The sequence below is a fragment of the Lepidothrix coronata genome, unplaced genomic scaffold (genome assembly GCF_001604755.1).
Source record: "Lepidothrix coronata isolate B3197 unplaced genomic scaffold, Lepidothrix_coronata-1.0 Scaffold15, whole genome shotgun sequence".
NCBI lineage: Eukaryota > Metazoa > Chordata > Aves > Passeriformes > Pipridae > Lepidothrix > Lepidothrix coronata.
Window position 1 is genome coordinate 4,448,130 of NW_016690195.1, and position 23,703 is coordinate 4,471,832.

General features: G+C 40.0%; 1 protein-coding gene across 5 annotated transcripts in view; it reads left to right on the forward strand.

Annotated features, from left to right (window-relative positions):
- The window catches only part of OXR1 (oxidation resistance 1), a 227,932-nt gene that overhangs the window by 66,540 nt on the left and 137,689 nt on the right, over nucleotides 1-23,703 (forward strand). For 4 of the 5 annotated variants that reach the window (XM_017806372.1, XM_017806366.1, XM_017806370.1 and 1 more), the window contains exon 2: nucleotides 20,208-20,373. The exons of the other annotated variant lie outside the window; for it this stretch is intronic. In XM_017806372.1, the coding sequence (XP_017661861.1) occupies nucleotides 20,315-20,373 (59 nt within the window). In that variant the 5' untranslated portion in view covers nucleotides 20,208-20,314. The remainder of the gene's footprint in view (nucleotides 1-20,207; nucleotides 20,374-23,703) is intronic. 5 annotated transcript variants of the gene reach the window in all.

A 23,703-nucleotide genomic window follows, 5' to 3' on the forward strand; every position in this document is an offset into this window, starting at 1 on the left:
CAGGAAGTCTTCCATCATCCCCATATCACCATTGGCCAGTCAGAGCTCAAATCAGTCCAGCAGTTTAATTACCTTGGTAGCCTCATCTCCTCGGACGGTAAGATTGACGGGGAGATAGACAACAGGTTAGCAAAGGCATATAGTGCTTTTGGAAAACTCCATAAAAGAGTATGGCGTAATAAACACTTGAAGAAAAGCACAAAGATCAGTGTTTACAGAGCCACAGTGCTGTCTACTCTCTTATATGGTTCTGAATCATGGGTCATCTACCGCCACCACCTGCATTTCCTAGAACGCTTCCATCAACGCTGCCTCCGTTCAATCCTAAACATCCACTGGTCAGATTATGTGACCAATACATCTGTTCTAGAACAGGCAGCAGTCACAAGTATTGAGGCCATGTTGCTGAGAACACAGCTGCGATGGGCAGGACACGTCTCAAGGATGAAGGACTACCACCTTCACCCTGATAAACTGATAAAATTAAGGTTCTCACTTTTTGTTCTATCCACTATCTCTAAATAATAGCCAGAAGATGAAGAGTTTTGTTCAGTTTTGAGAATATGCCCCATCATGTGTTGCCTTTATTATAAATGGCTGAAATGGAGTCTTGCTTTGTGTCCCTGTTTGCAAATAGAAAAACAGATTGTATTTTATTGCAGTCCACTGGCTTACTTCATATTAGATGCAGGAAAGTATATATATATGTATTGTGTATTTATAGCCTTTACAATGTTCAGAGTTCTCAGAGTCCCTCAAGAGAGGAAAAGGAGCAATAGGACAGTTTCCACTGAATTCAAAATTACTGCGACTTGTTAAAATAGGATGTCTTCTCACAGACAAGCACTTTACTGCAGTATTTGTTGTGGTTTTCATTAGAATTGATGAGAGTAATATGTATAGCAAAAGCAAATATCACAGTTGGTAATTGTTAAAGACAATGGGAAGTATTTGTTATTAACTTCTAAAAAATAAGAAATGTAGTTTTTTCCAATAATTTCTGTCACTTCAGTGACAAACAAATTAATGAATACAGTCTTCTTCATTGATTCATTTGGGGGTGTTGGTCAACATCCTGCTGAACATGAGCCAGCAACATGCCCAGGTGGCCAGGAAGGCCAATGGCATCCTGGCTGGTGTCAGAAATAGTGTGACCAGCAGGACCAGGCCAGTGATTGTCCCACTGTACTCAGCACTGATGAGGCTGCACCTCGAATCCTGTGTTCAGTTTTGGACCCCTCACTACAAGAAAAACACCTAGGTCCTGGAGCAAGTCCAGAGAAGGGCAACAGAGTAGGGGCAGGGTCTGGAGCACAAGTCCTACAAAGAGTGGCTGAAGGAGCTGGGAGTGTTTAGTCTGGAGAAAGGGGGGCTAAGGAGTGACCTCCTGAAAGGAGGTTGAAGCCTCTTTTCCCGACTAACAAGCGTTAGGATGAGCCTGAAACTGTAGCAGGGGAGCTTTAGGTTGGATATTAGGAAAAATTTCCTTATGGAAAAGGCTGTCAGACATTGGAAGAGGCTGCCCAGGGAAGAGATGGAGTTACCATCCTTGGAGATATTTAAAGTCATATAGATGTGGCAGAATAAAGCAGCCCTACAGTAGTGTAATTAAGCTAATTAGACTGTAGACAAAGACATTCCTTGCTCTTCTGTTAGGGTTCCTTAAATCTTTTCCAACAGAGATGTTTCTGTGAAAAACCCTCCACTGCTGAATACAGCTGACATTTTAAGCCTCTGCTTGGGTGCTATGCTAACAGGCTGCCAGGTCCAGTTCTGGTTTGTGTTGCTGGTTCATTTGGAATGGAGTAAAGTGGGCAGCAAGCTGTCAAAACATGCCATGGAGAGGAAGGCTTTGCCATTGTAACGCAGCAGAATGAGAAGAAAAACATCTTTGTCCGCATATGTTATAAATTGTTGCCCTTTTTTTTATCGGAGCCTTCTTTCTTTAAAAGTGTTTTGGTTCTGACATTATCGATACTCTGTTTCTGTGGGAAAGGGCATTCCCACAAGATTCTTCTAGACTGTGAGATAGCAAAGATGTGATGAGTCCTGTAATGTCAGTCTGAGCCCTCTGTGCAGCCCACTGCTGCAGGCAGAATTCATCCATGTCCATATGATGTTTTCTGACTGCTGATTATGCAACATTATGATGGCAGGACATAAAAATGTTCCTACAGAGAAAACAGGTTCACAAAAAATTTTTCCAGTTGAACATCCCTAAATTAGCATTAGTACCCTGTAAAACTAAAGTTCTTGCAAACTTTTTTTTGCAGTCTGATGAAAAATAAAAATAGAAAGAAAAATAATGTAATAACATAAATAAGATGCAAGAATGGGAAAAAAAGACAAAAGAAGAAGTAAAATATAGGATATGTAAGAAATAAAACCGAGACGAAGGAAAGTGATAATGCACAAGTGCCAAAATATATTATTCTGTTGAGGACAGGTAGGGTATACTTGTGATAACTGAAACCTTGTGCAAAATATCAAGAGCAATTTTAAAATGAATAAGCATTGAAAAAAAATTAGTGGAAAACCCAGTGGAAAATATAAGATAGAAAGGATTAATTTCACACTGCCTATCATGTAAGTGCATATAGCCTCTGTCCATGCTTACAATGGAGTATGGAAGTCTGGTGTTCCCTTGATATAAAGTATTAACTGATTTGAGAATTTACAGTACATGTCAGATAATATTCTTCTCCAAAAGTATATCTTCTGGCAACTAACTGACCTGGTGAGCAGAGTGGACCAGACAGCCTAAAGGAAAAGCAGATAGATATGTATTTACTATCCAAATGTTGGGTTTAAATGTAGAGTTGTGAGATCTTTAGAGTTCTTCCAAATAGTGAGGGAAACAATATACCTGGTGGTGCCATGGTCATATCATTCTCCACATATTCACCACATATCAGGTAGTGAATAAATGAAAAAACCTTAGTTGTTTAGAGTTTTCCTCAGCTAGTATTTAATTGTATCCCTCAGTTTAGAAAGACAGATATTTATTCCTTGCACTTCTTTGCTCCTCTGATATAGAAGACTTATGAGCAGCAGATATATATAGTTATAGACAGTTCTTTTAGCAAGATTCAATGACAGACTAAAAAAGCTTTAATTTTACATTCCTACCTATGGCCAAGCTTTATTTCTCTGGCATAGCTCTATCAGGTATCAGGAACTCACTGTATCAATGAAATGAGCCTGATTCTAATTCTGCTCTCTAGGAAATTTGGTTAATAGATAAAGGGTTGTTAGCCAGGGCTCACATAGGGCTTAAAATCTTGAAGTCCGTGCATTTGCCTGCAGTTATGTATCCATCTCATGTTCCTGAAAGAGTGGAATAGCAGAGTTGCAATGGACATTTCCATCTACCTGTAGAGTCCAGCCTTTGTCAGAGCAGGTCATGGCAGCAGGGGAAATGTGCCACAGTCTCTACTGTCACCTGCTGGTTTTTTGTGTGCCTGCAGAAATGCAAACCTCAGTTCCAGTTGCATGGTATTTACTCTCAGAGGCTTTTGAGAATGCAGTTAGTAGGTGACACTCCTACCTTTCCTCAGGAGCAATGGTGGAAATTTCAGGCTACGAGTACCTGAATCCTCCTCCATATTGCCATGCATGTTCCCCTTTTGGCTGATTCCTACTTGTTCTTTTTGAGATAGGTGTTCTGCAAAGCTGGAGGTAGCAGTTCCTCTGGTGTACACAGATACCACTTCCAGTTAACAAAGTGGTGAACTGAGGTGAAGCAGTGAGCACTGGGAATGAAATACAGCTCTGACGAAGAAGGGATCAGCTTGGATCATGCTGTAGTTTCTTCCTCTCTGGAGCCACGGAGTGGACAGGCTCGAGGTTTGAGTATGCTAAGATACCACTCAGCTGTGGGTGTTTTCCATGACACTTTCCATGGGCTTTAGAGGACACTCTAAGGAACTGGTGCTGTTTTGGGAAACGATGGGTCAAGTATGAAATTGTGAACGCAGGAAAAAAGAAGGTTAAAGAACAGTGGCAGGAAATACAAGCTTTGTGAAAGTGGCTGCGCAGAGATGCTGGCAGCTTCTCAGTACTGGTGATTTGCTATTAAATAGAATTGTCACAACTCAGTTTTGCTACAAATGTGGTTTGTTGGGGAGTGGGGAGGGGTATGTTCTTCCAAGGGAATTTCAGAAATCATGTGCCCCTGTACCATGTGCCAGCCTCTATCTCTGCATTCACAGCTCAATTTGTATTAATTAGATAGATGACACATTCCATGGCAAGCAGTCCTTATTTAATATTGCAGATTTATGGCAAAACCCCAAATTGGTCATAACAGCCATTAGGCTTCAGTCAGAGAGAGACAGTGTTTTTTGTAATTGCTGTGGGTGTCACTGTCCAGAACGGCTCGGTGTCCCAGTTAGCTGCCTTCACCTTGCATGGCTGGTGGCTTCTCTTTTGTTGTTAGTTTTTTCCCATTGTATTTGATGGTGATTATAACTGTAGAAGATGAATGGCACTGGCAGATGTTATAGGTGTACAGTGCAGGGATGCTTTGCACAGGAGCCCTCCTGCCTTCTGCCTGGTTTATTACTGATTTTCATTTTATTACTGATTTTCCACTCACAGGTGGTGGTGTGACCAGTTGTCTGTAAAAATATAGGTGAAGGCATTCACTCCATTTGTGAACAAACTAAACTTGAATCCCAGAGTTTGGAGATTAATACTGAATTAACATACTGGAAGCTGAAATTAAACTCCTCAATCAATGCAAAACTTTAAAATTAAATGTTACTTAGCTTTGGTTCTGAGCACTAACTAGCTCCAATTTCAGTAGGTGTTTCTGACTGTTCAGTGCTTTTGAACACAGGATGTTCCTCTAAACAGGAATAGTGCAATTCATGGCCTGAAATAGTAGTTCCATTAAACCACTCAGCATCTGATTGCATTGCCTTTCAAAGCAGATAAAACTGCTGAAGAGAAAGATTTGTGCTGTAGAGAACAGAACAGGGAGACAAGTTGTACTTTTTCAGTGGTCTGATTCTAAATGTTCCTCCTGAACGCACAGGAAACATGTCAATGTAAATATTGAGAAAGAAATACTGTACTTCACTTTTTATCTACTGAAGTTGGAAAATACATACTGAACCGGTATGTTTGATAAAGTTCTGCTTTCCAAAACAGTGTGGGTACAGTATGTAAACTCATTTTTCTGATAGGTTGATGCTAAAACTGCTACTCTGACAAAATTAACTGTAGTGTCCATGCCATGAATATCACAACCCATAGTTTTTTCTCTTATTTACTTATCTGTGCTTCTTAGCCTGTAAAATGCTATCTAATTTCCTAGTACACAAGTTCCTGCAGCTCATCAGGAATGGAGCACAGTGGGCTGGCTGCATGTCTCAAAAAAGTTGTTCCTCTTATGTTATGAGGGAACGAGAGAAATTGCAATTAAACCTTTTTTCTAGAAGGCACCAAGTATTGTAGGGTTGGGTTTGCAAGCAGTGCTGTACATATAACTTCTTAGGAAACACCAAGCTGAAAATATTGCACCATGAGTGGTCTAATTTTTTCTTCCTTTACATATATATATATACATATATATATATATATATATATATATATATATATATATATATTTAATAGCTATTTCTTTTTTTTTCTTTAAAGTCCTTTGTGTAATACAGAGAAGGATGTTAGCAAACCACTTACTTTAGGAAATGAGCCTTTCTAAGGAGGTACTTCTGTTTCATGAATTTCAGGATGAAGAAATTTGATCTGACAGATTGCAAAGTGGAAGTGAGGAAGAACAATGGACAGGGCCTGTGTCAGTTATAAGGCTGTCCATGTATTCTTCTTGAAAGCACAAGAACAAAGAAATTATTAGAGAAGAACAAAACTTGTAATAGCATAGATGTTAACACCATGAGCTACATAATGTGATTTGGTTTGTTTTGAAGGTGAACTTAATGATCACTGCTGTTTGAGTAAAGGCAAATGGTAAAACCTAAGGTCATTGGTGATATCAGTTCCTAAATTTACATTCAACCTTTCAAAAGTCTGTTGAAATACAATATATGTCCCTTAGATGTCATTTCTAGAAGAAAAATTTAGACTAAGAGTCAGCATGTTCCCAACTGAAGCCTTTATTTCAAGATGCAACCAAGAGCCCAAAATGATTAAAATAATCACTGTTACGATTTTACTATTTATTTTACTGTTATGGCCTTTGGAACATTAATTTTATTACAGGAGCTGGGAATCATAACATTGATAGAAACATAAATGCCTTTTTTATTTTATTATTAAACTTTGTTTTAAAAGGCAGTTGTCACAAGAATGGCTCGCTCCTACATGATGTTAAATGTAACAGATTAAGGTGTTGTCAATGATACATCGTTTTATGGGGTAAATAACTAAATTAGTTCATACTTTTATATTCACTCTTCCTGTAAATGACAGCTAAATGGGAATAAATTGCCTATCTGTTTCCAAATGTTACTTTTAGCCACCTGCTTTCTGAACTTCAGAAATACTTGCTAACAGCCCTGGTATTGCTTTGCCTTCCTGTACTATTTATAGTTAATGTCAATGCAAGAGGTTGTTTATATCTCAAACTGGTTTTCTTCTGGGAAATTAGGGACTTATGCCTTCTTTCAGAAATGACTTTCAGTTTTTCTAACCTACCTATGATCAGAAAAAGTGACTCATTGCAGTTGCCCAATTTCCAACTGGATTAAAGGTCTGTTGTTCTCTAAAACTGTCCAGCGTGATTCATGGGGTCTATAAGGCAGTGATCTCTTTTGCAAGGTTTCTTTCAAGCTGCAGTTTTGCAAGCCTCTTATCCCTGATAAATTTTGTAGTCTGCTATCTTCTCACATCTCATGTGTCAAGAGGACTCTAAGAACTAGATGGTACACTCTACTACTGCTGGTGAAAATGAAAAGCATGAAAAATAAAATGTGACTTGTAGAAAAGCTGGAGAATTCCTATTTATATGATTGCCCTGGATGAGTCACTGAAGTAGAAGTGAGATGGCTTGTGATGAGGGAAGCTAACTGGCTCCAAGAGTTTCATGTAATTCTGTCCCATGTGGCCTATTTGGTTGGAGGGACAGGAGATGGGATGAGAAGTAGGAAAAAACAGTTACTTAAGGCTTTCCTTCTCCACAGAGTATCTAGGGGTAAAAGAAAACAAAACCAAATGGTTGATGTGGTTCCTTGATGAGCTTTACAGTTTTGATGAAGGGAGTTGGCTATGGCACTGACAGTGTAGCCTTTTTGACAGTCTTGATTCACAGGATAAAGGGAGATCAGGAGACTTGCACCTGGAAAAGGAAATGCTCAGCCTTCTTTTTTATTAATTTCAGAGCTGAATTGCATTTTAGATCACAGCAATGATTAAACACTCTCATGATTTGGCAGTTGTGAAGGCGCCAATAATTCTGGAGTGACAAGGGATAAACTCTCATTATGATAGACAGGCTCTGACCTGAGAATGGCTGACGTCAGTGTCATGGCAAGTGGTTGCTGAGAAAGCCACTTAGGAAATAAATTGCTTTTGCCATGGATTCCTGGTATTAGAGGAACCCTGTGGAGAAATGATTTTTGAATGCTGCTGTCATTTCTTAATGCGCATCTTGTTTTGCTGAGAATAGGAATATGTTAAAAACAGCTTTTCTTTTTGGTATATGGTATGTGAAAGTGCCCACAGATTCTGAATAGAGCAGGCTTTTTGCTTTCAGACTGCTGACAGCATCCTGACTTACAAAGGTGCTTCCAAATTCATGCTTTGATATTAAAACTCATTATCTCACAAGCAGGTTAATGAGTAAGAGGATTACTGTTGGCTGATAAAGACAGATGTACAGTATTACCCTAACAGAGGGGATACCTCTTGTTTTAAAGCCGTTTGTGAGGAAAAAAAATCACCAACAAAAAAACCCCACATGGCCATGGTCATGCAAGATGTTACATGCAGACAGGTGTCTGTGTTGACCTTTTTGGGGATCTGGAGAGCCCGGGGTAAGCCTGTGCTGAGGAGCTTGCGGGGCTGATACTTCACTGGGCACTGATCCAGCATCAAGGACAGCATTTTCTGTACGGAGATCATGGGGATGTTTCTTTGGCTCCACCTTTAGGAAATCTGCAGCAGGAAGTGAGAAGAATGAGAGGACATTGCCTTATTAATTGTGTCTCTTGTATTTTATTGCTGTACAACTATTGTTCACTTTGGGGACTTCCCTGTATAATTATAAATCTTTCAAAATGGTGATAGAAAGACTTTCCAATACAGACTTGTTTTTCTCTGTCCTAATTTTTCAGGTAGCCTGAATAAGGTGGTCATACATCAGAAACTAAAGTGTAGAGACATCAATAATCTCTTACTTTTTTTGTGTTCATATATCACCTCAGCTTCCAGAAAGATTTAATCTGTTCATTGGGTCCTGCTTTGCCCTCCATGCTGATGGCACCCTGTCTCTCTTTTCCTCTTGTTGCTCCAGCAGAACAGAGCAGATGCAGGTGGGGGTACTTTAATATGGACTATCAGGAGTGCAACCAGAAAAAACACTCCTAGAGGAAAAAGGAGCCCTGACTCTCAAGAGGCACTAAATGGGTATCCATGTCCTGCAGTTCATTGCCTCTCAAGAGAAGGAATAAGAAAGGGAGGGAGGAAAGAAGGAGGAGGAGGGGAAGAACTGAGGTTGCAGAAGGCATGGGACTCCCAGAATGGACCTTTAGGATGGGAAAGCAATCTGCTAGAGCAAGAGGGAGAGAACTTGAAGTGACAAGGCAGGGATGTCTCAGCTCTATTGGCCGCATCTTTTGTGATAGAGCCCTGCCTTCCTGAGCGAAGGCCTCTGTCAGGGGGTGATAATTTCAAACTGCTGCCAAAATAAAGGCCTAAGAAACAAAAAGGAAGCAATTTCTTGTCTTAGTGTTGTATGCAGCTAGTTTAAATGGATTTTGAGCTATTATTTGTATTCCTGATTGAAATGCACAGGTTACTGCATCTGCAGTAGTTTCCTGACAGTTTTGCTCTTGGAAACTTTCCAAAATCTGATTGCTTATGTTATTCCTCTATCCATCTTTTCTTCTTAAAAAAAAAAAAAAGAAAAAAAAAGAAGAGTAAACCTTCCTGCAGAGAAGAGTCCATGTAAAAATAGCTCCTGAGGTGGCTTAGCTCACTTCTATGAATTTTCTTATCTGGCTTTTCTTATGTGTTCCTTTAGTAATCATGGAAGAAGTGGAGCAATATAAATGGAGAAGTATTACAGAGAAACAAGGAGATTAAGATGGGGGGCATCTTCAGAGTAGTGCTGTCTGCTTGACAGGAGGATGAGGAGGAATCAGAAGGCAGCTAAATGTGGGAATCAGGAGACTTGCTGTGGTTTTACTGGGTCATCCAGATGAAAGGCAGCACTTACTGTCTGCTTAGTTTACAAATCCTAAATCATGGGCCATTTGTATGGATGTGAAGATAGAGAGATGAGAAGAGCTGTAGTGAGTTAATATTGTGTTTGTTTGGAAACCTTTTAGACATTTAGTGATAGGAAGAAGTGAAAAAGGCAGTAAAAGGCAGGATTACTGTTCCTGCAATTCTACAGTTCTCTGACAAAAGCTGAAAGCAGCAACATGAATTTTTAACTCTGCCACCCCCAGTGAAACACAGTTTTATCAATGACTCTTCTCTGAGCAGTGATGACTGACTAAATAATCTGTTCTTCTGTGTGAGTGGTGAACTGAAGCACTGATGAATAAACGAGAATGTCAACTGTATGAAGGTAGAGATATGGATAAAGTGCTTCTTGTCAGTCAGTCCAACTCTGCTAATGACTAGCGAACAAAATGAGAGAAGGAAGTCAAATATTGTCTGGACCAACATGGCTGTCTACAAATCTAGCCAAATACCTACCGTCAGTAAAAAGTTTAAAATCTTAATATTTGACTGATGATCTCTTCTGCAGTACCATTACGAACTTCATCCTAAAGCTTTGAAAATCCCTTCCCTGAAAACCTTGTAAGTGTTCTTTGTGTAAGAAGCAGCTCCTCAGGCTTACAAGGGGTCATGTGATACATATTGAATGCCTGCATGCAAAAGGGTGTCTAAAAGACAAGTGTTTGTGTTGATTTGTGTTACCTCATTCCCTGCAGCCATTCAAAAAGACACTGAATTTGTCTTCTAATGACTTGAAGATCTCAATTATACATTTAATTCCTACATGGAGGGCATTTTGGCAGAAAAGTACTGTCAGCGTGTGGGTTACAGTAAATAAAATACAAAGGCATTTTGGTTAAAAAGAAGGAAGTAAAGAAAGAAATCATATCATCATATGGCAATGAGAGCTATTTGGGAATTCTGCTTTCAGTTAGATTTTTCCTGGATATTGTAACTACAGAACATGATTAAGAAGTTCTCAAGCCTTTTTCTTTTTTTTTTTCCCCCCTAATTAATGTCTGCTAAAGCTTCATTTTAAAGAAATCTCCACTGGTACTGTAGCAGCTTCAGAAGATCAGAGTTACAGTGAAGGAAACACAAAGAAGTAGTGATTTGCTGCAGTATAATTTTCTTGTATGCCACTCATGCATTTTCCCTGTCATTAAAATTCTGCTGCTGCTGTTTGAGTGGCGGGAAATCCGGAAATGGCTGAAAAGATGCAAGGAGCATTTTTTATCTTCATGCTTCTAAAAGATATTCGATATAATGCTGGGAGTAAAAAATACTCTGGTGAAAGCAAGTTTAGCAGATGCCAGGTTCAGCTGGCAGCTGACCCAATCACAAAAAGTTTATTGGCAAAATAGACTGCTATTCATTTCCTGCAGGAAGCACTGTGCAGGTAGGGCAGGTGTGTGTTTCACCAGCTTACTGTGCTCAAGAGTCTCAGCCTTGATTTTGTAACAGACCAGCTGATCAAAATGGTTGTAGTTTGCTGATGCTGATTATCAAGTGAGGGTTTTAACTCTTTGCATTATCCTCAGTACAGGGATTTCCTTTACTGGGTATGGGCAGTGGTGCCTTTTGCCTCCATATGGTCATGCAGCTCTCACCTTTGTTCACAGGACTAGGTCCAGATGGAGTTCTGTGCATAAGCATGGGAAGACCTTGGTCTGGTGGGCATCTTCAGCAGATGCTTAATGGAGGGGAATCAACACAATTCTAATTTGGCACTCATTGATTGAAATCTCTTTTCATGTGCTTTGGCTGTATTTTGAATTTGCTCCCTTTTCATCCATTATACATTTTACAGAAAATGTCTTCTTTTGCTTTCCTCCTCTAAAAGCTCACTCCACTTGTATATGAATCAAGTGAGAATTACCAGATTTTTTTTTCCAGGTGGCCTGTATTTGAATGGATAAAAGGCATGACTGATCAATGCAGGGAAAAATAAATCAATTCCTGTGGATTGTGGAGATTCTTTTATGGCCTCTGAGCCCTTATCCTTGTCTTTTTTGGTTTTCCTTCCTGAGACAATTTGAAAGTAAAAGTCTGTTGACTTATCCTGATCTGCCTCCAATCAAAGATAGCTCTAAGTCCTTTTGATGGGACTATTTTCCCTTTGAAAAGTGCAGATTGATCTAAGTAGGGCTATGTTGTGTTTCCAGATTAAAAAAGCATATAATTGTTTGGCTTCCTTATTCCAATTAGGCTCCATATTGTAAGTTACTATTATGTTACCTATTTACTAATTAGCATAAGCAGAATCAAAAGAATGTCATCAAAATAATTAGTCTTTTTCCTCCATCATAACAGCACCTTGAAATGATCTATGATTATTCTGTTCCTTCTCTGCTCTGCCTGTCCTTCCATTTCCCTCCCACACTCCCTTTTTCTTTAAAGTTTTATTGCTCATTTTTATTTTAAAATATACATATATAGGTATATATTATGGGATGGAGATTTTGGTTCCTGAAGAGGTTTTTTTTTTTCTTTTCACATCTTGCAATTGATTTTCACCTAGTGGGATTTAAAATGTCACTGGCCCTATCAGCTTTTCACTAAGTTATATAACTTCTTGGTTTCTCAGCACTCTGTAAAGATGAAATGCAGTAGCTGTAGCACAGATGAAGATGTCAGTTCTCATGCATAAAATACTGTGTCTACCCTTTCTTCACTTATATGTTAATGGCTTATTTTTTTAATAGGAGCAGATGACTAATTTCTACCATATTAACATTAAAACCTTTATATTCTCAGAATATATGTACTTTTATGATTTACTGAATTCCTAGCCATTTTTTTTTCTGTAGTATATATACTGCCGAATAAATATAATGGAGGTTCAAGGAACTCTGTATTTTGTTCACATAAATGATGAATACTACGATGTTCTAAAATATATATCATCTGGGCACCCAATTATCTTGGAAAAGCTGTGGGACTGCATCAGCAGGAGGTCACTGCAATGATCAGTACCAAGACAGACACTGGACTGGTGTATGTAATTCATATTCCTGCTGCCAAGTAGGAACAAGCTTTCTGTCTAATTTTAGGTATCTCCAGATTAATTTTTGTGTTGCTTTAAAATATTTCTATAAAAATACAAACTTGGCATTAATCTTACAGCCAAACTAAGTATGTTCAATCTGGAGTTAGTTTACCAAAACCATGCATTTTTCTAGAGAAAAGCATAAGAATTTCTCAATCCAAAGCTTGACTGCTTCTGGGTTTTGGCTTTGGTGGAAAGGTGGGGGGGTTTTTGACCCCAAACTGTTCTGAAAGTGGAAATCTTGAGCGCATGAAACACTGGGGCTTTCAAGGTCTCTGTTGAAGCACTTGGGCACAGGTATTTATGCTGACAGGGTTTCACGGAGAGGACCCTACCTGGCACATGCAGCTGGAGCAGAGCCATCCATCCCTTCAGTACCACTTCAGGCAGGAGCAGGCTGTGCCTGTTGGTCCTTTCCTGTCTGTTCTCAGTGAAGGCAGGTACTAGGCAGTGCCTGTGTCAGGTCTGGATGGGCAGGAGAATGAGGAACTCTAGTGCCTTTTCCCCTTCCTACTCCTTTTGAGTTTGTTGTAAAGACTTACACAGGTTTTAATTGGTGTGTTTTGCAGGCTACTAATATAGTAAGAAGCTAGCCCCAAATTTACTGGGATCTGAACTAAGTCTATATATATCTGCAGAGGGCTATTGAACTGCTTGGAGGAAATAGATTCCAATCACTTAATTTTATTTTCTGTTGTTTTATGTTCCTAAATTCTTCCTCTTTCTCACGTTTTTCGTATGTGAGTGAGAGGTTTTACCTTTCTGTTCATAAGAGCAATTAGCAAGGCTTAGCCATAATGTTTTTATTTTTTTATAGTTACTTTTCATAGAAGATTAGCCAAGAGAAAAAACACACATTGTGAGGTTAGTTAGATACATCTTGAAATCCTGCCAATGCTTCCTGAAAAGAAAATGTGATTTACTGATTCTCATTTTGCATTTAGACGAATTGCCTCTGATTTGTCTGGTAGGACTTCCAAAATCTTGACAGTTTTATTGCACACATCTAAATGCACCTTCTGTGTTTTAGCTTGTATGCTGTTCCCATACAAGTTCTGATCAGGTGGTTCTGCCGTGGAGCTGGGCCCTAGTTAGGAAGCTAAATACACAAATGTTTCCAAACTCACTTGCCTCATTTAACATACTGTGGCCTCATTTGTCTCCTGAGCTCTGGTTTTGATCACTTCCAATTGTTTAAATTTCTCCTTGGCTTCTTTTTTCATTCTGTCAGACACTAACTCTTCGTCTCCTGTACTTTGTTCATCTGCCCATGCAGGCTTATGTCTGATCAGGGGAACTTAACCTGGCAATGCCAGATTAGCCTTGAGGTTCTCTTTATTCTGGACTAAGGGGAAAAAAAAGGTGTCACTCTGCTTTGGAAAGCCACAGTATAATGCTTTTTTATTGGATTCTTCTTTAATTAATGTCATTTACTGTGATGCCTATAGATTGCCAGTGTCTGCAGTGGGTGTAGCTGCAGTGCTTATAGCTCTATGGGCTTATTGATTTTAAAATTATAATAAAAAGTGCTGCAGGGCAACCATGTTCTACAATCTCTTGTTTCTATGTTTGTCCAACTCTACTTTGTATTATTGTGAGCGGGAAAAAGTTGGAAAAAGATTGTTGCTTGTCACAGGCATAAATCTGAATGTTGGTTCAAGGGAAGCTTCATCCTTGTCCGCTGGAGAGGACATGACTTTTCTTCAGCATAAAACTGAATTATGGGTTTAGACTGTCTTCTTGAATCTCAGTCTGTGCTGCCTGTAAGTCCCACCTGCAGAAGGAAAAAGGAATAAGCAGGTGAGGCCCCTCACTGCGTACGCGGGCGGGAGCTGCAACCTGGGCAGCAGAGTCCCTCAGCTATAGCTGCCACTCCACAACCACAAATGGCTCCCTGGGAGTGCTGCTTGTCTTCCCCTTCCTGTTCTTCCTATATCAGCCCCAGTTTCTCCCCCCATCTGCAGCCAAAAGGTTAAGAAGATACCCAGTCTATGGATAAAACATAGTGATCTCTTTCATACTGTTGCAATGTCACTGCAGGGTTTGTTAGGACAGCCCTTGGGGTTGTCTTCCCTTAACTTCTTGCTGGGAGCACGTTCCTTCCTGCTCGATCCACCGAGGTTGTATTGGTGACTGTCTCTAAACATCAGACATAAGTCTCTGAGAAAGAAAGAATAAAACTCTTGTGCCTACTGCAGTGTGCAGACCCAGTAGCCGTGGTCCCAAAAATCCTCCTCATGCCCTTGAGAGAGTGCTGCTACTGAAGACACAACAGCTCAAACGCTGCTCACTCAAGAGACTTCATTCAAGCACAGGAGCATGGATGCATGATGCATCCTGAAAGAAAGAAAGGAAAAAGCTGAGAGGGATTGTTTTTCTTTGGTGTTGTGGCAGAATGTTTTGCTTTCCAGGAGCTGTGCTTTAAGGCAAGGATCTGAACAGGCTTGTATCATTCTGGGCACTCACTTGCCCCTCAGGCATGAACTACTTCATGTTTATTAATGCAATTTCTTACTAGGCTTCTAGATCCTTGCAACATAAGTAAAGAGTTTTAATATTTAAGTGTTTTTATGGTGAGGTAGCTTGGTAGATAACTCTACAGATGGATGTGAGCTGTCTTCTCTTGAATCTCAGCATGTACATGCTTCTACTGAGTCGACAGGTCTTTGGCAAGCTGTGACCAGCTTCCACAGCTGGTTCAAGGAATATGGTTCTGCAATACTAGGATGCTGAAAAGAGCTCAGGTACCCAAAGTCCTGTAAATTGGATTTTCCTTTTTTACTATTGACATAAAAATTCACAGCTAGAGATTTACATTGCACATATAAAAAAAAAAAGTTAGATGGTGTCTCTTGATAAGCCATGCTGTGCATTAATGGTTACCTCCTTGGTGGTGGTCTCACCATCAGGCCTAAGGATGCTGCAGAATCAGGGCCCCTGTCGGGAAGCAGGGAGGGACTCAGGAATACACAACTGGGTTATTAAAGACTAAGCAGTAACACACTTTGTCGTGCTGCTCTCTGTTTTAATTTAAGTGACTGACAGCATTTGTCAGGAAAAAGTTCAGCTTCTAAGAAAATGCTGACAAACTTGATAACTGCAGTACTTAATGTCAAGTTGGATTTATTAAACACACAGCTTAAAAATTAAGTCTTCAGTCTGTAGTTAACAAAATGAACTTTGCTTTATTAAAAAACCCAAACTTTTTCAATATTTATTGATATCATTGCTATGGATATAAAATAAGAGAGTCCCTTCCTTTCTTAAGCAATTTCCTTTCCTAACATTGAAGTTTTACTATGTGGCATAGAAACAGGGTATAGATATTTATGATAGGAAAGACTGAAAAATATCTTTTAAATATTTTTAAATATTTAAAAATATATAGATGTTTTAAAATATATATTTTTTTTAGAGTCCTTCATATTTATACAAATATGAATTATGTAAGGACTGGAGAACATATTTATTTTTACTGTCACAGTTGTAAATGGAATACCCACCCTGCCTGCTTCAAGCTCAGGCCACAGGGATACCTGTGCCACCCCCAGCAGCCCACATCCCTGGCACAGGGCGCAGACACAGCCTTCAGGGCACTTGCAGCAGGAGATCTGGTGGTGACAACATTTTTTGTAGTCTAGAAGTGACTTAATTTCAGTGAATGGGAGACATCAAAATGAATCGTGGCACTTTTGTTGAAGACAGGTGTTTCAAAATAGGGGAAATCTGCTAGCTAAATCTTCAGTGGCTTCCAGCAGCCGGTGACATGCTTTGATCATTGGGTCATCAAAAGCATAGTGGCTTGGTAATGGGAGCAGAAGGCAGGATTACAGGGGAAGACCTGAAAGGATCCAGGCCTAAGTCATCTTAAGAGGCAAGAGGGAAAGTTGTATTTGTAAGGCAACTTGAAAACGGAAATTGGCTGCAGTAGTTCTTAGGTCATAGTTCTTAGTCTAAAATGAAAGCTAAGACGAGGAGAAAACTGGACTGATGAGAATGTACCTGATGAAGTTTGTAGGCACTGTCCGTTGTGAGCCCATATCCAATTAAAAAACCTATGCTTAGCATAGATACCAGCAGTGCCTCCTGCTTACAGCTCTGCGGACTTTTAGAATTTACTTCTTTTCTGTCCCCACAGTTAGGGAAAATTGAAATTAGTGTTGAAATTTCAAACAGTCTTATAGTATACTATAAGAAACATTAATGTTCTTGGAGGGTTTTCTTTCTCCTTTTTTTGTCATAGTTTGTTGTCCCCAGAATACATTTCCTAGGGTTCAGATTGATCAATTTGGGTTCAGTGGCTCAGTCACTTTGTTCTCTCTTGGGGCTGCTCATGCCCTTGTTCTCACTCCTGCAGCTCCTGTGTCTCCTGTGGCTCTGACTGCTCAGTCCAGCAGAGCTTGCCCCAGTGCACAGTCCCTTCTGCAGCCAAGGGAGTGTTTCATCAGTGCTTGTGGGCTGTGCCTGCAGGGTGAAGACATACAGAAATGTCTTTACAACCTTTACACTCTTGTGGACACAAAGTAAAAAGTCGTTGAAAATGTTCCTCCTACTACCACAAAACTGAGAAACAATATAGTTGTGTGGGTTTTCCGTTTGTTTTTAAATAAGTAAGCACTGTTTCACAACCTATCTGTTCTGATGTATGTTTCTCCTTTATATATAGATTCTCAGAACAGCCTGTTATTAGTCAGTTTATCAAGGGGCATTCCTTACTTTTTAGGGTGACAAGACATGAAGACATATATACTCAAGATAGCCTTTTCTCAATAGGTGTAATGAACAGATTTCCCATTTTCTAATTGTGTCTGAAGAGACCTTATCAGGGCTCTGGATCTCTACCTGCTGTGCAGCTGCAGTGTTTGAATGAACAGAGTATGGGCTGGCATCCCCAGTCAGCCCCCTGGGCCATTCTTGGAGCTCTGGAGAAAATGCCAGTAGCTTCTTTGCCATGTTACAGACTCTGGGTGAGAAGAAAAAGCTGGTTGGAATTAGTCAGAGCTCAATGCTTAGAACCAGAGGGTCTCCTGCCAGAAGGGTAGGAGGATAATTTTGTCTTGTTTAAATATAAAATATTCCTATATCTTTGAAGATTCTTCTCTCCCATCTAGTAAACGCTTGGCTAACCTGATTTATGAATCAGAAATGCAAAAAGAAGAAGACAAGAATTTTTTTAAACCAGTATGGCTAGTGCCCAGTGAAACTCCCTCAAGAAAAAGGAGCTTGAATTAACATGTTTTCAATGGAAGATGTGGTGTATATATCAAATAATACTCAAAAAAGCTGACCAATATAAAGCTCATTTTATACTGTCTATATGTTTTCTGCACATTTCACTAAAATGCTAAAATTATACTTATTTATTCATATTATTAAAAATACTTGAGTTATGTATAAGCTGAAAGGCAAAAATTCAATTCTGCTTTGGCAATGATGAATGAAAGATTTTCCATTTTGCCTAGTTTCTAACTTGCCTTTGAAAAGTTAAGTGCTTCCACAAAGATCTACCTGATATTATTATATCCTGCAGAACACCCTAAGAACTAATTTATATTCCTAGGAAGGAGAGAAATGCTAGATGTTTTAGTCTCCTCAAGGAGACTTTGCCCAAAGGGCACTTCATCCTCAGTATGGGGATGAATCTTGTGGCTCAAGGAAGACGAGAGGGCCTTCCATTTGGGAAGGAGCATGAGGAGAATTTGGATGATTTCCTGTAAGATCTGTGCTTCTGCTGCCCTGGACTGGCCCCCCTCCTCAGCCCCATGATCTCTTGGCAGGTCACAGAGTGTGGTCTTTACCCTCTCTGCAGCTTGTCTTAATGGTCACACTGAAGGCAGAGACTCTCCTGCTTGCTGCACCTCTGGCCCCAGGGGTGGCATTCCCAGCTGCGGAGCAGCACTGTGTAACAAGGCAGTGGATGTCAGGGTGTGACAGGGCAGGCTGTCCAGCTGCAGGAGGAAGGCCAGACCAAAAGGTCCCCACTTGCCTGGAGGCACTGCAGCCACTGGGCTGTTGTACCTACCTGGGCTCAGATGCTCCTGGCTGGATCTCTCCTGCTGTTTATCATCTTTTCCCCTTTCACAAAATACCTTTATACCTCACGGAATTTTCAGTGATGAGATCAAAATGTCTCATCCCATATATATCTTATGGAATAGAGATAATAGTGATGTATAAACTAGTTTTATATTTTGAAAGAAGTCTGTAAGTTGTTTCAAGTTGTATAAGCTACTGTGCAAGGCAGAAGAATATGCAGATTTATATTTCCATATATTAGGACAAGCATATCCGGATTCTTTGAACCTGAGCTATGCTTGCCCACTGTGCTGATGATTATTTGTAGAAATTGTAGAACTGGAACACACAAATCTGTCTAAGTATAAGAGCATTGTAACTTCCAACCTCCTCTGTCATCTCTTTGAGAAGTTAAAAGGCCCTTTTGCTTCCAAATTTGACTACATAAATGTATGTGTGTTATGATTGCATATAGCGCAGCAATCTCAGGAATGTAAGTGCCCGGGGATATATTGCAGCTGACTTGTAAACAACTCAGAAAGCAGTCAAGCATAGGGTTGGAATGAGAAATGTTAATGCAATTGCCTAAATTAAAGGCCATGGATAAAACAGCTTTGTTGATGTATAAATTACTTGCAGTTAGCACAGAAAATAATTGATACTATGACAAAGTTAATTACATGGAAAAATACTATGAATTTGTATGGCTTCACTGTAAGTGAGGTATTCTGTATGTCTTAGGGTATGCCATGTAGGTCACAGACCACTGGACGCTTTGAAAACCCTGAATTAAGTGTATAGGAGAGAGGAGATGGTAATGTAGGATGTGGTCCTCCATAGTACAGGATGTGTGAAGATCTCCCAGTAATTTTCAGGGGAATAGAATCTGGGTGCTTGTTGCATAGTCTATAATAAAGAGATTTCAGAAACTTACTTCTAATCAGGTGAAGTAAAGGCTTTCCTTAGAAATACAACCTTAAAATAGTCTGGGCAGTTTGAATCCATCCTTATAAATAAAGCCGCAATAGATATAATGCTGCAGCATTAATGAGACAAATAAGAATGAAATAGAAATCATAATCACTTTTAAACCATTATGCAAAATTTTTCTGTGCTGAATATGACAGAGCTGGAAATTTCAAGACCCATGAAAATTGTACTGAAGTAGATTTGCATAATGCATTGGAAGAGCTTTTGTGAAAATGGAACTAGTGGGAGTTATTTAAATAACAGTATAGCATCTATTAACAAAATAGCAAAATTCAAAATAGTAATTTACTTTACACATCTCTTCTAAAACATGTCCAGAATCAAGATAACTGTCAGCAAATAGTACAGCATTGCAACCCACTCTCTCAAAAGAACAGATTCTGAAAGAAATTCTCAGATACCTGACAAAACACAAACCTTAGTTGCAGAGCATATTATTTCCACCATGTAAAACAGCTGTAAAACTTTATACCACCATGGAGAAGCCATATGATCTTGAGCTGTTAATCCTTACACATGCTTAGGCAGGAAAAAAAGAATGAATGGTTTATGCTATGACTATTTGAGTTCCATTATGTATTTAGCATGACCACTGCCATTTGCCTCTCCATCATCATCATTACCTCCCTCCCTACTCCTGCCATACCTCATCCTCCTGCAAGTGTACATCTCCAAGCCCATCTGTGGTGTGTAGAGCTCTTTGACTCCTTTGCCCACGGACTCACTAATGCTTCTCTCCCAGGCAGTGAGAATGCCTTGTCACACTTGAACCACAAGTGGATTCTGGATTCTCCCGCTTGGAGTTCATGGATGTAACCTGGCAGCAACCAATCTATATGTCTTCTGTAAATGATCCTCCAAGGGTTTACCTGTAGCAGTGCTGTCATGCTCCCAGGAATAATCACAAGGTTTGTGTTCATTTTTGTAAGTCTTTATTCTGTGATATGCCCTTGAAACACATGAAGCTCCAGCGTTGTCTATAGATCTTGTTAAAAGGGTGTGGATTGCCTGTTCCACACAGCAAAAGAGCAATTTTTCAATCATTTAGATACTCTTCATCTTTTCCCCTCTAGCCTGGTCAAAACTTCTGGTCTGACGTTGTCCTTTGGTACAGAGAGAGGGACGGTGGCAGTTTTCCTGCACGTGCTGTGACCAGTTCCATAAGGATGACTAGGAGGTGGAGAGAGGGTGGTTTGGGTTTGCTTTCTGGTACTGTGACAATTGAAAATCGTTGTGTCTGCATGTTAATTTTTGATAGTGTGTGTAAAGAGGAAAAAAAAGGTGTTTTGTATGCTGCTGTACTTGCTCAAATAAATAATGCTGGGGTATAGAGCAAAATATGATGTTGAAATGCCACTATTTTTTTTTTGCACATAGCTCTCATGCCTTTATTGTTTCCTTTCCTGAAGCTGGGCTCACTGTTGCATTGTTAATACATACTTGCCACTTAGAATTGCTTTTTGGGCTGTGTAGGTGTGACTTCATTCCTAATCCTTTATTATCATCACCCATGTGAACCTCATCTTGCTCGCGTTTTGTGCCATCAAATGATCTCATAAGATGCATTTTCAGTAAACTCTGCTGCATGATCAACACATAAAGTAACAGACTGAAGGGCTTTTCTGCAGTTTTTTTATCTGTTTGTTTACTGTCAGACATTGATTTAATGGCATCCTATATTCTTTGTGGTTTCCTTTCCTCTGCAATTCATAATGACCAGTTCAGGTTGGAATTACAAGAATGTTGCACGCTCACTGCCTGTAGTACTTAAATAGTAGTGGATACTTACCGATAATACAAGAGATGGAGCATGCATTGAGTGGCTCTTTCCTTGTGAAAACCCTCCATCTTCCAGCAATTCCTGGCTGGAGGAATTTGTTTGCTGAAGTACCTGCATGCTTTACAGCGCCTAATGAATGCTTTCTGCCTGACTCCTGTCTTTGTTTTCAGTACCGAGTGATACTCCTAGCCTGTGCTATTAGTTCTATTAAGCAATTATATATGCCATTCGAATAAGTATTTAGCTGTGTTTGCTCCAAACATGCTGCTTGCCTTCATTTGGTTCTTCTGAAATTACCATCACTGTAAAACCATTTGCCACCCCCTTTCCGATGGCCGATGGCTGTAAAGGTCCCTGCGCTCGTCCCCTGCTGGCAGCTCCTTCCCACGGTCTGTTTTGTCTTTTCCCATGAGGAACCGACTCATCATGATCAAGAGTGGTTTTTGTCTGTACCAGTCTAATCCTGCTATGTTCCTTTTGGGAGGGGATGGCCGGGGCCATAATCAGGTGATACTCAAGAGCATTAAACAAAATATTTTCTAGCAACCCTCTATGGCATTGCCTCATGCTGCAAGCACACAGAGAAGCCTCAGGTGATAAATGGAGCCTTTTACTTGATCCCTCTGACTTGCCAAACTAGCCAAAAAATGCCAGCCATGTGCAAATGCAGATTTGTGTGGTGGCTGGGGGGTACAACCAGTGTGTCCACAGGGGAATAAAATAACTATCTTGGGGGCTAGTCTATGCAGTTGGTGCAGGGACTGGGGGACGGGGGAGGAGGGGAGGATGGGGGGGATGGGGAGGAGCATGACAGTTAGGCCTTTTCCTGTGTTAAAGTCATCAGACCTTTGCAGTGTTGTGTTTAAAACAGTAGTTTACCTGTTTTTTTCCAGAATCAGATAAATCCCGGCTGTTGACATCAGTTTAAATCACATTTCTCACTACAAAGAAATCAAATTCATAATCAGCTCTTCTGAGCATTCAAAAATATTAAATGCATCTCTGAAGAATAAACATCACTCTTCAAATGAATGGTTTTGCTTCTCCTGTTAACTGTGTAGTAAAATTTCTACAATAGTCACAGGGGGCACAAAGAGGGGTTTTTTTTTGTATTTGGTAGATAAGGATGAGTTAGGCTGTTCTCCAAATCTTTGTTGCAGTAAGGGATTTTTACTTAGAAATTCACAAAGACTTAATTGTACAGATTCCCAGCCCCTAAGATGCTTTGTATTGTTGTTTGTTTCCACCATAAATTTATGGTTTAAACACTTTTATTTCCCCCCTCCCGCCTTTTGTTTTGAATTGGACTGCCAACCATGATGGTTTTAGGTGCTTTCACAATCTGTTAAGAAAATAATGCTTAATTTTTTTTCCATCCTGCTTTACAAAAATGCAGTTTGAAATTGTAACATGAAAAAAAGGCATGCATTTTATTAGAAATGGAATAGAAACCTATTCCGTGGTAGTGAATGCCAGGGATGAACTCCTAATGTTCACAAATTCTATAGCAGACTTCACAGGGAATTCACTAGCCCCAGGACTTCAGGACTTTCCATATGTATAGTGTGCCTAGGGTATCAACATCACTTAGGGGTTGATACTCAAACATCTGACCACATTTTCTTTTTGAGGGAACTGGTAAGACTGTTCCAAGTGACCCGTTCCTGGGAGGTGCTGCTGGGGAGTGCAGGATGCCAGCTGGGCAGGAGGAGGTAAAAGCATCTCTCAAGAGGTTTCTAAGATGCAGTAGAAAACCTTGCAGTTGCATGCAGAGGGTAGATAGAGAAATAAAGTGCAAGTTCAACAGCTAGTCATTGTATCTACTTATAGGTATGTCATTCCTTGTGGATTAGCTGAATGAGAAAATCCTCTGCAATTAGTAACCAGTAAGATGCTGAGAGGCAGATTTGGGTTTTGTGCCTCTGTCCAGTAGATTAGAGGCACTAAGGATGCATAGAAGGTCTTGGACAGCTGGAGATATTGGGGTGAGCGACATTTGTTGTAGGAAAATACAGTGAGAGGGAAATGGAGAAAATGGGGATTTAATGGTTTATTAGCAATAGTGCAATTGAACTGCTCAAAGAGGTGTGTCAAATGTATGTTTGAACAGGGTTATCTAAAGCTGAGGTGCTGCTTAGCTGTGTTCCAAGCAAACACAGCATCTCCAGACCCAATCAGCAGCAGCTGAATCACCCCAGCTCTGGCCCAATTTTAACTTTGCCCCAGGATGGGTTTCCTTGATTAGCTGTCAACAATTGGTTCTTCAGAGTTATTCCATGTTAGCTTCTCCTCTGAACAAGTCACTTTTGCTGTGAACTTGCCTGTGAGAGGACAACCATATTTCACAAAAGCCACCAGTAGCCAGAAGACAACAGCAGTGACCAGGTCGGGGTTCCAAAGGCTGCAGATTTTCCTTTTTCTGTTGCATGGTTTTCTCTCCCTGTGAAGCTTCTATGAT